Consider the following 12,137-nt stretch of genomic DNA (forward strand, 5'->3'; position numbering starts at 1 on the left):
GGCGCCTTGCGGTGGCACAGCGTTTTCTTTCATCTTGTCGGCAGGTAGAGTGCGTTGCGGTTTTTTACATTATACGTATATACTCCTGTTAGAAATTCTATTGCGAACACACTGATACCAAAATGAAAGACCTTGGACGAGAATTGAGGTGACCAAAGTGAAAAGTGTGAACACATTATATTGCTCTTGCACGCTCCTGGGTGCAGAGCAGAGGACAAATATGCGAAGACATCCCAAGAGCCAGGGCCCAGGCCGATTCCAGGGAGGAGGCAAGCACCGCCTGCTGACACGAGAGCCGGGAAGCATAGAATAGGGAAACCGCATCCCGCAGGATCAGCGCTAACAGCTTCAGTGAGGCAGCCAACGAGCGGGCCGTCGAGCCTAAGGCACTGGACCCAGGGACGGCCCCAAGCGCCCCTACATCCTTCACAAGCCTGTCCGAAGACAGCTCCAGGAGGGAAAAGAAACACAAGGCCGAAGCCAAAAGGCCACGGGTGCGCATGTCCTCAGCAACCTGCACAGTCAAGAGGGAGGGAACCTGCACATGGAGCTGCACAATGCCAACATCCCGGGAAAGGGCAGGGGCAAACAAGCACTCATTAAGATGCTCCAGGCCAGCCCCCCCCCCAGGAAAATCTGAACCACTATTGCAGCCTTGTGCCACTCAAGCGTGCGGGTACGGCAGAATGAACGCCAGGCCTCCAATGCAAAGGCAGGACAGTCTGCCAACCAGGAAGACTCCAGAACCTCGTAACGGACCCAGAGAGGGAACGAAGTCCCAAACCTGAACGAAGACGGATCCTTCACCAAGGCATAATCCGAGTCAGGCAGGAGGTAAGCCGCAAGGGCTGCCTGCACCGCAGAAGGTTGGATGCAAGAAGCCGAAAACCTCCGGCAGGACGGAACCAACACACTTGGGGGACACGGAACCGAACCCGGGGAGGGGCAGACACCAAATCCGTTTCGTACACAGAGGGGGGGGGGGGGAAAGGGGGGGGGAAAGAGAACCCCATTCCTTGTAACAACAAGCCCCGCTCAGAGGGTGGAAAAACCCAGGTACGGTCCAGCGGGGCCCAAGGCCCCCAAGTCAGCCCCTCCCCCGCCACGGGATCCTCCTCCGCAGAACCCGGGGCCAAGGCGAAGTGAGGGGGAGGACCTCGGGATCACATCCATTGGGCCCACATGCCCCCAGGGGTTTCCCAGGGCCTTGAGCGCTTAACGAGACTCATGCCCAGGTAACCCCAGGCAGGGTACTGCTAACAGGCGCCCAAAACTATCAAGCAAACTCACTAAAGCTGCACCCCAGGGATGTGTACACTCACAGGGACCTAGCAGGGGGCACCACCAGAGAAGAACCGTAATAGGTCAAGCACAAGTGGCCAAAAAGCAGGGCAGATTCTTCCAGAAGACAAAGAAAAAGAAAAGCCCCGCAAGAGGACAGCGTACTCTAGAGGAACAGAGCCGGCCGTTAAAAGTGGTGAAAATAAGCTGCGCAGCACCTTGCGCCCCTTACAAGTGCAAACTGCTTCTTACCCTTAGGTAAAGAAGGAAGACAGAACACCCAAGCACCCAAAGGGCGGCCGAAAAACCGAGCAGTAAAACGGCCAGCAGAGACAGAACCCAAAGAACTTGTGGAAGGTAACCCCAAGCCCCAAGGGCAGTACTTACAGGGCACCTAGGGAAGGGAACCCAAGGCGCATGCAGCCTGAGTACTGGAGAATAACTCCCTGCTCTTGCACCACCTGGAGGACAGCCACCACACTCAAAACACAGTGCTGAAACTATGTCTGGAGCCAAAGCACACAACCGAAGCTTCTAGCATCAGCCTAAGAACTAAAGGGTGGATAGCCGACGTGTGGGGTCTGGGGCTCCCCCCTCCCGGGGAGGGGGGAGCTGTGTAGACAGCGGCACAGCGATGTGTGACATCATGATCGTTTGCTTGTTTCCTTAAGGGGAGTTCAATCCAATTGTTTGGCTTTTGGTAGCAATATTTTCACCAGAATAGGGGTTTGTTTTGGGATGCTTACCTTTCTGGATGCCTGACCCGGTCGATGGAAAGACATAGAATGCTTCCAACCACACGGGGGTTTCTATAGGCCATTGCTCCCCTTGCCTCTTCTGAGAGGGCCAGGTTCTGGCTCATGGTCCCCGGTAGGCCCATGGAACTTAATACACATAACTGATGCCAAAGGTTGATATTTGCATATCAGCCTAGTAAGCTCCGGGAGAGCCGAAGGGGCTCCCCCGAGAAAAACAAATTAACTAACTCACCATCTTATGTAGAGCAGTTAGACCATGAAAATTACGTGCATTAATGTTACACCCAAGGTCAACCATTGCATTAATTATCTCTCTAGAAGTTGCCCAGTGTAAAGGTGTTCCGCCATCTTTCATGTCCTGAGAAGAAAAATGCACGTTGATGCTAATATTTTGTTTTATACAGTCATTACAATTAATCAACATATTATTTATTAATAAGACTTGTAATCATGAAAACGTGACTTCTTTGCTTGAGTTCCCACTAATTGCATTACTGAGATATTCTCTGAACATTTAATAAATGATAGAGATGAAAAATATGTAATTATTAACATTTCTGAAAATTACCTTCACATTCAGTTGGTTTGGATACATTGCAATTATTTCTCTTGCACAGAGTGTGCTATTAGCAGCCATGGCTGAATGTATTGGGAGGGTGGAGTCATGAGTTGCTGCCACATTAACATCTGCCCCGGCACACAGGAGAGCTTTCACACAGTCTGGCTTATCTCCTTCACAAGCCAGATGAAGGGGCGTCTTGCCAGCTTCATTAGGGATATTCAGAAGGCGAGATTCCTTTTGAGTTACTAGCTGAAATGAACAATTAAACAGTAGGCCGAGCTGAAGATGTCATCATTTGTAATTCAACAAACTATCAAGTGAATCAAGTTAAAGACTGACAAATTCATTGAATAAAGCTAAATCATTTTAAACAAATACTACTTGCAAAATACAGACCCATCCTCTTTACAGACCTTATTTATGCAAAACTAATAAGAAACCATACAAGTGACACTGTACTGTAATACAGTACCACACAGTGTCACTGTACTGTTTTTGCAAACAGTGACTAACAGGGATCAAACCACATTCAAGTTGTCAAGGCTTCTAGATTATCTTTCACTGCCACCAATTTCTGTTTTCTATCTTTGAAAAGTTTTACCAGCAATTTATAAACAATGGATTTTGAATATGAAAATTATACAAAGGTTAAGATCCACTTTGCCTTTAGGACAAGAACTGTGGCAGTTTGACAAATGACAATCTTAGCAGCAGCAGCAGCACCACAAGGAGCTTTTCCAAATGGTTCCTTCAGCATCATTAAACCAGTTTTGAATGTGATGAAATGCCATTTTCTGGGTGAGCCCCAGAGGCTCCCTGAAGTTATTGGGCTAATGTGTGATACATTAGACCGGGCCTACGGAGTTCTACCTACCAGGGACCATGAGCCAGAACCTGGTCCCCTCAGAGAGGTTGCAGGGAGTGATGGCCCTGGAAAACCCTCCTGTGGTGGGGGTTTTCCTTATCTACCTTCAACTGGGGTTAGGCACCCAGAAAGGCAGGCATAACAAAACAAACCCCCACATGGTAAGAAAATAACAAACTGAAAAGAGAGGAGTAGAACTCCCTCCAATCACAAGAAAACAAGCAAACGTCACGCTGCTCGTCCACGCAGCCCTCCCCTCCTCGAGAGGGGTAGGGGGGGAGCACCGGACCTCCCCATAATGGCTATTCAGCCCACCAGTTCAGAAGCTAAGCATCAGTGAAAAAATGCTGACTGGAGGGGGAAGGGTTGCCAGGGAGCCTTACCCAGAAAATGGTGTTTCAATACATTCAATGCTGCTTTTCTGTGGGGAGCCCCTACAGCTCCCTGGAGCTACATAACCAAAGGTAAGAAAAAAAAGGACTTACCCAGGAGGCGGCCGCCATAAACTCCTCAACGTAAAGTCGAGACAACTGGCTGCAACCTGCGACCCAAAGCAACACAGGAACGCCCAGAAGCAGGAACGGAAACCAAATAACGGGCGGCCAGGACCTTTTTCGATCTCTAAATCCTCGCGCCCGAATATCATCCCAAGACATGTTGCAAAACATGGCAGCCAAAGCAGCAAATGTCCTAACGTCATGGGCACTAGTATAAACCGCAGGCTGGCTGGACTAACCTTGCGGACGACCTGGGAGACCCCGAGCCCTGGAACAGGGAACGAGGGAAACCGGATCAACCCAAAGCACATCCCCAGTCACCAAAGCCGAAGCGCACAGATAACGTTAGAGAGCCGAAACCGGACCACACATGATGCACCCTGGCCTGACCAACCAAGCATCGATGACCCAAGAACCCCCTCCAGACAGCAGCCGTCTTGTTCTTCTCCAGAAAAGAAAGAGAAGGCTGCAACCGAACAAACCTACCACCAGGACCAAAAGAGCAAAAACCCCTGTGCTGGAGAAGACCCGAGAGAGCGCAGGAGAAGAGGCCTGCCCCGCAAGCCCCGAACCCCCCGAGGGAGGAAGAGCCACCCAACGCCACCACAGGCCGCGCGAAACGACCCGAAAAGCCCATGAATCGTGGGACCAGGCGTGGGCAAACCGGGCGAGCCGTCCCCCCATCGCCCCGTCAATGGGGCGAACCGCGAAAGGGCTGACGCGCCTTGCGAGAACCAAGGCGGCGAACAGGAAGGAGTCCACTCCGTCCAGCAACAGCCAGAACCGAAGGCGCCGCCACCCCAGAATCTGGCACCAAAGGCCTACCCCGACGAAAAGACCCCCGAGCCCTGGCACGACCCTTCCAGGAAGGCCCCCCACAAGCCCCCCGGAGCAACAACAACTCCGACATAGGCCGACAACTGACCGAGGCTGCCTGCAGATACTGCCCCACAGCAGACTCCGCAAACAGCAACGGACAAAAGGGCGAGGACAAACGAAGAGCCAGGGCCCAGGTGGACTCCAAGGAGGAACCCAGCACCGCCTGACGACACGCGAGGCGAGAAGCATAGAACCGCAAAACTGCATCACGCAGGATGGGCGCGAAGAGCTTCAACAAAGCAGACGATGCCCGCACAGCCAAGGGCAGCGCACCAGACCCAGCAGCGGCCCCAAGCGCTCCCACATCCAACTCGAGCCAATCCGAGGATAGCTCAAGGAGGGAAAATAAATGCAGAGCTGAAGCAAGCAGGCCACGAGTCTGCAAATCCTCCGCAATCAAGGCAGCCGAGAGGGAAGGAACCTGCACGTGAAGCTGCATGACGCCAACATCCTGCGGAAGGGCAGGTGCGAACAAACAAGCATTCAGATGCTCGAAAGCACCCCCCAGGAAAACCTGCAACGCCAAGGAAACCTCTCGCCACTCAAGCGCGCGGGACCGACAGAACGTGTGCCAAGCCTTCAACGAAAAGAGAGGACAGTCTGCCAACCAGGACGACTCCGGAACCCTCATAACGAAACTAGCACGAACCTGGGGATCCGTACACGAAGTAACGAGGATCCATCAGGAAGGCATAATCCGGGTCACGCAAGAGGTAAGCCGCCAAGGCCTCCCGCACCTCTGAAGCCGAAACACGGGAAGCGGGAAACCTCTGGAAAAATGGAACCGAACCCGGGGAGGGGTGGACACCAAATCCAATTCGTACACGGAGGGAGCGAAAGAGAACGCCTCTCCTTGTAACACCAAGCCCCGCTCGGAGGGCAAAAAAAAACCAAGCGGGGTCCAACGGGGCCCAAGGCCCCCACGCCAACCCCTCCCTAACCCCAGGAACCTCACCCAGAGGGCCCGGGGCCGAGCCGTCCTCCTGAGCCCCCACCCCCAAAGAAAAGGTGGGAGCAGCCGACAAAGCAGGAACAAAGGGGGCCCACTGGCCAGACCCAGAAGCTTCGGCAGAAGGACCAGGCTCAAATGCCTCCGCCACTGCCCCAGAAGGGGACACCCCCGAGACCGCCCGAGTCTCACAACCGACTAAACCCTGCCCCGGCTCCGAAACCCTCAGACGTTTAGGAGCCGGCAGCAAGGGGGGGGGGGGGGACCGAACGAGCAACCAAAGGGGAAGGACTTGGAGGGGCGAACGGAACCAGAGCCGAAGCGACCCCCCCACTCCCAAGTCCAGGTCCCTATAACCAAAACGGGGCAGTCTCGGGGCCTCCAGGGCAGCGACCAACCTAGCGCGTTGCAGCAACCTAAAGCGAGCATGCAACGCCTCAGCTGCCCTCACCCGCATATCAGGCGCAGTAGCCTGGGTGAACTGGAGAACGTACAGACAACACACGTCGCACGACTCTGGGTCAAAACAATCACCAACCCAACAGGCAGCATGGCGAAGGCAAAACCGGTGAGTGTCCCCCTGAGATAAGGGGACAGAGCAACCTTCAAACTCGCAGGACGCGAGGGGGGGACTCAGGGGTCACATCCATCGGACCACGTAGCCCCCGTGGGGTTTTCCAGGGCCCTTAGCCTTGATAACACGCTAAGGGAAGCCCAGGCAGGGTACTGCGAACCGGCACCCAAAACTACCAACAAACTGCTATAGCTGAACCCCTGGGACGTGTACACTCACGGGGGCCAAGCGAGGAGTACCACCAATTAGACAATCTGGAGAAAAACCCCAAGAACAGCGATGGGGACCAAACAGGCAGACCCCCCACCAGGCAAAAAACAAAAACAAAAGAAAAACCCCGCAAGAGGACAACGTACCCAGGCGGAACAGAGCCGGCCGCTGTTAATGGTGAAAACTAGCTGTGCAGTACCCCGCGCCCCTGCCAGTGACGAAAACTACCACCTACCCAGAGACAAACAAGGGCAAGAAAAAACCCCAGCTAACCCCAAGGGCAGCCAAGTACCGAGCAGTACACGGCACAGCGGAGGTAGACCCCAAGGCGACCCAGGGAAGTAGCCCTAAGCCCCAAGGGCAGTACTTACGGGGCACCTAGGAAAGATAACCCTAGGCGCATGCAGCCCGAGCACCGTGGAATAATACTCCTGGCCCACACACCACCAGAAGGGACAGCTCACACCACCAGGAACAGAACTGCAACTGCAAACAGGAGCCAGAGGCATGACCGCACCAGATCCCATCAGCCTAAGAACTAATGGTTGGGTTGCCGACGGTGGGGTCTGGGGCTCCCCCCTACCCCCTCCCGGGGAGGGGGGGGGGTTGCGAAGACGGCGGCGCGGGGACATGACGACGTCATGAGGGCTAATTTTCGTTTGGGGAGTTCTGTCCACCTGTTCGGTCTTCAGTCGCAATAGTTTACCAGAATAGGGGTTTGTTTTGGGGCGCCTACCTTTCTGGATGCCTGTCCCAGTCGATGGCAGACACAGAATGCTTCCAATCATAAGGGGGGTCTCTATAGGCCATTGCTCCTCGTGCCTATCTAGAGGGGGCCAGGTTCTGGCTCGTGGTCCCCGGTAGGCAAGAACTCCATGCACTGACTGATGCCAGAAAGTTATACATATCCATTCAGCCTGGATAGCTCCGGGGAGCCGACAGGGCTCCCCCCAGAAAAGCCATCAAATCATGGGACCAAAAATTTTGCAAACTGAGCTAGCCCCTTTCCCTCCACCAACTGCCCCATCAAAGGGTGGGACCTGCAAAAGGGCCGGCACAAACCACTAGAGCCAGCCTTCCAAGCAGAGCAAACACAACGCTGACCAGATGAAAAGGAAGAGACATGGGGAAGCGCATCCGACCTGGCTGCCGACACCAAAGAGGACCCACCTCTGCACCTTGTAGTATGGCACTGAATCAGTGACAGCCTTCAGGAAGCCTCAAGGAGGGGGTCCCCCAATATAAGTGGGTAATTAGCCCAGAGTTGCATAACATCAATTATATAATGAAATTGGTGGCTGGTAAATATTGATGACTTGCCAGTCGACCATGGCGATGGATGGTGGTGTGTGCAGGGTCTAACATTCACGATACCTTTGAGGGTTTTCAGACCCCACTGTTACATGGCACACATTCCGATCCCGTCAATTTTCCAGTCTTAGAGGGAGATCCAGAGGGAGTTTTCCTGAACAGTCAACATCACAGTAAGGTGAACAGATTGGAGGCAAAACACCACCAGCATCCTGAGGTACCCTATGACCTTCTGCGACCTCAGTGTCAACATTTTTGCTCACTCAAGGTAGGACGAGTTCTCCTGGTTTACAAATGTTCATCATTGCATTTGATGATGATAAGCCCGTTGATAGGAGTGTTAGTGGAAATGTCCGGGCCCCAAAGTCTCCTATATTATGCCATTCCCAAGTTCTTTAAGATCAAAGTGCACGACATCAGACTGAATAAACGAAGGAACTTAACTGCAGTGAACCACAATTACAGCGAGGACCTGGAGCTTTCAGACGTTACTGAAATCTGTGGTTACAGGTTACAAAGTCAGATGCTACAAACCACTGTGTGACCGTTTAGCAAGCTATGTAGTCCGACATGTTGTTGACATTAGTGCAGACGACTTCAAGACACAACTTCAGGCTACTGACATTCTTATCTTCGGTGTCAGGAAATTTCTGCGTAGAACGAATGGAGAACTGAGTGATACCAGCGCTGCCCTACTTATTTTTCTTGACTACTTTTCCCCCTTATTGGGTTTGGGTTAACAGCTTCCTCCATAAACTAGAGATGTACTTTCCACGTCCCACTCAGTGCTTTCGATGTAAAGGTTTTAACTATACCTCGAAAGGCTGCCTCAATGACTTCAAATGTTGGAAATGCTCTGGTTCCCATTACACACATGCCTGCTTGCTTGATACCTGCTTGATGGGGTTCTGGGAGTAGTTCTACTCCCCAAGCATGGCCCGAGGCCAGGCTTGACTTGTGAGAGCTTGGTCCACCAGGCTGTTGTTTGGAGCGGCCCGCAGGCCCACATACCCACCACAGCCCAGTTGGTCCGGCACTACTTCTAGAAAACAATCTAATGTCCTCTTGAAGATGTCCACGGATGTTCCCGCAATATTTCTTATGCTCGCTGGGAGGATGTTGAACAACCGTGAACCTCTGATATTTATACAGTGTTCTCTGATTGTGCCTATGGCACCCCTGCTCTTCACTGGTTCTATTCTGCATTTTCTTCCCTATCATTCACATCTGATTGTGCATCAGATATATTCTACTGCTCCAACTATGTTGGTGATCATGACATTACATTCAAACATTGCCCTTCATACGTAGCAGCACAAACTAAGGCTCTTACCACCGTCAACCTGCTTTACAGTCGTGCTCTGCAACATTCTCACTTGGTCCGTCATCAACCACTGCTTCCCAAACTGACGCCACCTTTACTTATGCCTGATCTGTCACTTGACGTTCCTGTAACCCCAAAGTCCATTTCTTTTCAACACACCATATAATTCGGTCCCAATCTTGTTGACAAGCTTGTCACTCGCACTGCAGATGCACTCGAGAAGACGGACCAACTCCTGAATAAATTCTTTCCACAATCCATCTGACCCATTCCTGAGGATGACCTAACGCACCAGACCTCCAAATCTATTATGGATGACATCCAACATCCTGGGGCTTCCCTTGCTGTCTCCAAAACATTTGAACATATGCTGGAAAACGCCCTCAATAACTCCTTGGCCCGCCTTACCCGAGTCACTCCCCAGACTGACTTGCCGCAAACCCCCAACCCCCGGCCCCATGAGGAAGCAATCCTCATGGGGATTGACGCCCAACGCCCAACTTCCAAGAGCCCTGCCATTTTACCTGACAAACCACATACACCACGCACTCCCACTTCACATCCTCACCCCACTCCCAGGTCTTCTTCAAGCTTTCCTACTGGTGTGTCTAAGAAGACCGATGTGATTGTGTCCCAGATGTGAAGCTCCGGAATCCATCAACATGACTTACCCTATCCTCGCCTAACCTGTCCCAACCTGACTTACTCTAACCTTATACACATTCATCCCGTGTTCCTTCATGTGCTCGCACTTCCATTCCTTTCTCATATCTAATTAGCGACTGCCTCCCACATATCCTTCACCTCCCACCCTCCGTCTCTTGCCTACATCCCACACTTTCTATAGTACGGCGACGCTTTGCTTTCACCTTTCTTGCTATTCCTGATCTTTCCTGTTCTGAGTCCCTTTCCACTCATGCGTTTATTTTGTCTTTATCCTCGCCCACATAGAAGACATTGATATCTTCCAGCCTCTACCACATCATGAACATTGATGCGCCGCTGTCAGTGCCACATCTTTCTACATTACCACTTGTGCAGTCATCGGGAGGAAGAACCTTCATGCAAACTGCACGTATTGCGAAGAAGAAGAAATAACGAGTGGAAAAATTCACTTAAATACAATTTTTCACAGACGCCCTCAGGCCACATCTAGTCTGGCCTATGCACTCTCCCTGACTTTCAAAAGTTGCCATGAGCAGCCCAAACTCTCATACTGTAATTGCTCCTTTTACAAACATTAAACCACTGTCAATCTCTTCAGTATTTACCATACATATGATATATCCCAGTTGCCTCATCCTTAAATAAACTCCTAATTTTCTTAAATTAGTTACAAGCTTACATCTCTAACTTGTCATGTGGTTGGCAGCATTTCTATTAAACAGCCCATCTACCAACTTTATTGTATCCGTTTGGCACATACTGTTGTTCTTCAATCTTAGAACCACCTGGGTCATAACACACAGAGAGAACATTATCAACATCAATGACTTAAGACATTTTAACATTCTTCCCTTCCACATACAGGGCATAACTGGCTGACCTCTAGCAGAATTCAAGAGAGAACTCAACAAGCTCCTTCAAAGGATACCTATCAACCAGGATGTAACTCATACATCAGGCTATCTTAAGATATCTTGAGGTTATCTTGAGATGATTTCGGGACTTAGCGTCCCCGTGGCCCGGTCCTCGACCAGACCTCCTATTTGTTACACACCCCAGGAAGCAGTCCGTAGTAGCTGGACTGCTACTCCCAGGTACCTATTTACTGCTAGGTAACAGGGGCATCAGGGTGAAAGAAACTTTGCCCATTTGTTTCCGCCTCCATCGGGGATAGAACCCGGAACCTCAGGACTACGAATCCGAAGCACTGTCCACTCAGCTGTCAGGGGCCCCACGAGTAAGCAACAAGCACAGCCTACCACGAGTAGGCTGTGAGCACGAATAACCTGATTGATCAGACCAGCAAACAGGAGGCCTGGTCAGAGACTGGGCCGCAGGGACGTTGATACTCGGAATCATCAACAGGTAGTCAATAAGTAGCAAGAGCAGGCTTGATAGGTCAATCCATTATGAGTCACATCAGGGGAGTTGCACTTAGGCACTTGGGATGCTCTCCAGATGAACTGACACCAAATGCAGTCTACAAGATGAATTTGGCTATAAAGGGCAGCAACAGTGTGTTAGATAAACAAGCCTGTGACCCCTAATGCACCTTAGAAGAGGATAAACTGAACACCTAAAAATTGCTGAGCCTCAGGGAAGTAGAACTTTTGGAACCCTCTCCAGGTATGCTCCACAGAGGAATCAACAACTCGTGCATTACCCAGAATGAGTCTCTCCATCCCAGTGGCCAGACCTTTAAGTGGTGAACTCCCAAACACACACACAAAAAAATCAGTCAATACAGAGGGCAATGCTGAATGAGCACCTAGGGAAGGGCTGCACTAAACACATGCAGCTTGCAGCGAACATGCTGACCAAGTCCACACCTGAAGCAGATACTCAAGGTTAGGAATGACACGCAAGCAACTGGCCCCCAAAAAGCAAAGTCCAAAGGATAACTGTCATTTATCTCTGGAAACATGTGGGAATTACCCATGGTTGGAGATTCAGGAAGGTCAGTACTCTTCGATGCCGTATAAGTAACAGGACTGACTAATGGCTGGAGCAGGAGCCTGGAGCTTCCCAAGTGCCAACTGTTGGTAGTCATTTTACACGAGACGTTTTAGCTATTGAGAAACAATCAATCGGTTTTAAATCAATCATTTGCAGTGATGTCTGGCTGTTTCCAGTGCTTTGCTTTCTGTGAACCTTGCCACTGTATGTAGTGTTTTGCTGACTTTCTGGACTTTTTTTCAGTCTCGGTGATTGTAACAATCCACAAATCTCTCCACAACTCCAAGAGGGAGGCCATGTTCTGG

At 51.2% G+C, this 12,137-nt stretch overlaps 1 protein-coding gene across 2 annotated transcripts in view; it reads right to left on the reverse strand.

Annotated features, from left to right (window-relative positions):
* iPLA2-VIA (calcium-independent phospholipase A2 VIA) overlaps positions 1-12,137 on the reverse strand; it is a 72,710-nt gene that overhangs the window by 40,348 nt on the left and 20,225 nt on the right. For both annotated transcript variants that reach the window (XM_045726131.2, XM_045726132.2), the window contains exons 6-7: positions 2,608-2,850; positions 2,272-2,397 (exon numbers count right to left, since the gene is read on the reverse strand). In XM_045726131.2, the coding sequence (XP_045582087.1) occupies positions 2,272-2,397; positions 2,608-2,850 (369 nt within the window). The remainder of the gene's footprint in view (positions 1-2,271; positions 2,398-2,607; positions 2,851-12,137) is intronic.

Source organism: Procambarus clarkii, chromosome 71, assembly GCF_040958095.1.
Source record: "Procambarus clarkii isolate CNS0578487 chromosome 71, FALCON_Pclarkii_2.0, whole genome shotgun sequence".
Lineage (NCBI taxonomy): Eukaryota > Metazoa > Arthropoda > Malacostraca > Decapoda > Cambaridae > Procambarus > Procambarus clarkii.